Source organism: Rhagoletis pomonella, unplaced genomic scaffold, assembly GCF_013731165.1.
Source record: "Rhagoletis pomonella isolate Grant_MI unplaced genomic scaffold, Rhpom_1.0 Rhpom_scaffold_19127, whole genome shotgun sequence".
In the NCBI taxonomy this organism is placed as follows: domain Eukaryota; kingdom Metazoa; phylum Arthropoda; class Insecta; order Diptera; family Tephritidae; genus Rhagoletis; species Rhagoletis pomonella.
In genome coordinates, this window is record NW_023477648.1 from 1 (window position 1) to 2,468 (window position 2,468).

At 37.6% G+C, this 2,468-nt stretch overlaps 1 protein-coding gene across 1 annotated transcript; it reads left to right on the forward strand.

Annotated features, from left to right (window-relative positions):
• Positions 1-913: 913 nt before the first annotated feature.
• Positions 914-1,903, forward strand: LOC118732351. The gene is made up of 2 exons (XM_036461480.1): positions 914-1,310; positions 1,364-1,903. The coding sequence occupies exons 1-2, from the start codon at positions 1,120-1,122 to the stop codon at positions 1,878-1,880; spliced, it is 708 nt and encodes a 235-aa protein (XP_036317373.1). The 5' UTR covers positions 914-1,119; the 3' UTR covers positions 1,881-1,903.
• Positions 1,904-2,468: the final 565 nt, after the last annotated feature.

A 2,468-nucleotide genomic window follows, 5' to 3' on the forward strand; every position in this document is an offset into this window, starting at 1 on the left:
CCCCCCTTCTTTGGCAACACAGAAAGGAGAATTCTACTGCCTGAGGGTTATAATCCCTAAGTGCGGCCGAAGGCCGCCTACGCAGAAAGGTGTTATCTGCAAAAGGTGTTCAGCCCCCCTTCTTTGGCTACACAGAAAGGAGAATTCTACTGCCTGAGGGTTATAATCCCTAAGTGCTGCCGAAGGCCGCCTACGCACAAAGGTGTTCTCTGCGAAAGGTGTTTAGCCCTCCTTTTTTCGCCTGATAACCAACTTGGGATAACTTCTTTTATTTAAAAACCCCACAGATTCTGTTAGTTGGGTTATATTCCACTTCAAACTGCTCAGTTTGCCTCGGAAAATGCCGTTTTTACCCCATTTTCAAACGGTTCACTAGGGGTCTGTGGGAGGTCCCCAAGGGGGGTGGGGCTTTTCGTAAAGTGGCGACTGGCGCCTTTCGAATGAGGGGGGTTTGGGGGGGGCCACGCCCCTCCCCCTCCGCCCCCACCCCAAAAACGATGGGTCAATAACTAAACATTTCCCCTGATTTTAACTATATAAATATTATTTGCCGCAATTAAAAAGCAAAGCAGATATAAGAGGTAAAACAAAAAAATTGTGATATTTTAAAACATTAATATTTTCTAAACTGCGTAACCGATTTAAAAACTAATGATGTCAAAATAAAGACAATTAATTTATCTTCAAGCTGATATATAAAATGTGTATGCTTTTTTATATATTTAAGCCAAAAATATTATAAAACCAAAAAAATGTCATAATTTTTTCATAAAATAACCCTTTTTTAGAAAAAGTCCATAATCAATGCTAAATAAATTTATATTATTGAAAAAGTGCAAGTTCTTACCTTTGATTTGATATACTTATTATATTATGATTTGCTTTTGAGTTTTCAGAATTCAGTGATAAAAAATATAAATGCATGTATTTGCAAATGCATATTTTAGTTAATTAAACAAGGCGAGTTAACGGACTTTTTTGGAAAGGGTACTGTTTTTGTTGGAAGCGGGAAAATTTATGCCGTTTTATATGTACATATATGTATATACTTACAGCTATTTTTCATTTGTTTGTGTTCCGGCGGAGATAAAAAACGTGTTTTGAATATTTTTTAAAAAGATGAATACTCTTAATTTATTTAAAATATATAAAATGTTTGAAAGTGAGGACGGTCTTAAGATTAATGCAAATGTGCTCGAACAGTTGCAGGAGTGGAATTTAATTCCTCGTGAAGGGCAATATTTATGCGCTCGGGGCCATCCGCTGAAATTGTTGGAGTGCACTGCATCATCGGATGGATTCGTTTGGAGGTAAGTTTACCGTGCGTCTATTAAACTGTAATACAAAAAAAAATTATGTGTAGGTGCCGTAAAATTTCGAAGTCTGGAAAGCAAGTGCGAACGTGTAATCAGCAAATTTCATTAAGAAAAAACACATTCTTTGATAGGTCGAGGCTATCGATGGTGAAGCTCATTGCATTTTCTTACTTTTGGTTGAAGAATGTGACACAAGATTTTATAATTGATGAGTTAAGTATTACAAGACCGACCGCAGTTGATTGGTGTAATTTTTGCCGTGAGGTAGTGTATGACGGCATGGTTGTAAAGGGGCGGGAAATTGGAGGTGTCGGGTCTATTGTTGAGATAGACGAAAGCAAATTCGGACGCCGGAAGTATCATCGTGGACACGCTGTTGAAGGGCAATGGGTTTTTGGTGGAGTGGAGCGTGGTACCAATAAGTGTTTTCTTGTTCCCGTTGAAAAGCGGGATAAGGAAACTTTATTGGCAGTTATAAAGAATTGGATTCTTCCTAACACGACCATAGTTTCCGATTTTTGGAAGGTGAGTTTAATGCCTAAGTGCCCATATATGTGTATATAAATATAAATATATATATATATAAATTTAAAATGTTTTTCGTTGCAGGCGTATGACTGCCTAAGTGATGAAGAGTACGTTCACTTTAAAGTTAACCATTCGGTTAATTTTAAAGACCCAGAAACGCAACAACACACAAATACAATTGAGGGACTTTGGCGGCATGTCAAATATCCAATGCCGCAGTACCATCGAAACAAAAAGTTTTTTAGTGGATATTTGGCAAAATTTATGTTTGTGAGGCATTGCAAACATGCAGGTTTGGATCCGCTGAGCAATTTTTTTAAACTGGCTGGTGCATTATACAATCCACTGAATCCATACATGCCGGAAGAAGCAGAGGATTTTGAAATTGAGGTTATGGAAGAAGAGTAGGTGTAGCTTTTAATGATTTCTGTAAGCCCTTTTAAGAATAAATTAATAATTTATAGGAGGAAGTCGAATATTTCGTTTTTAAAGTGGAAAAAAGTGATGTGTTTTTATTGTCTGGCAACACAGAAAGGAGAATTTTACTTAGTAAGGGTTATGATCCATAAGCGCGGCCGAAGGCCGCCTACGCAGAAAGGTGTTCTCTGCAAAAGGTGTTCAGCC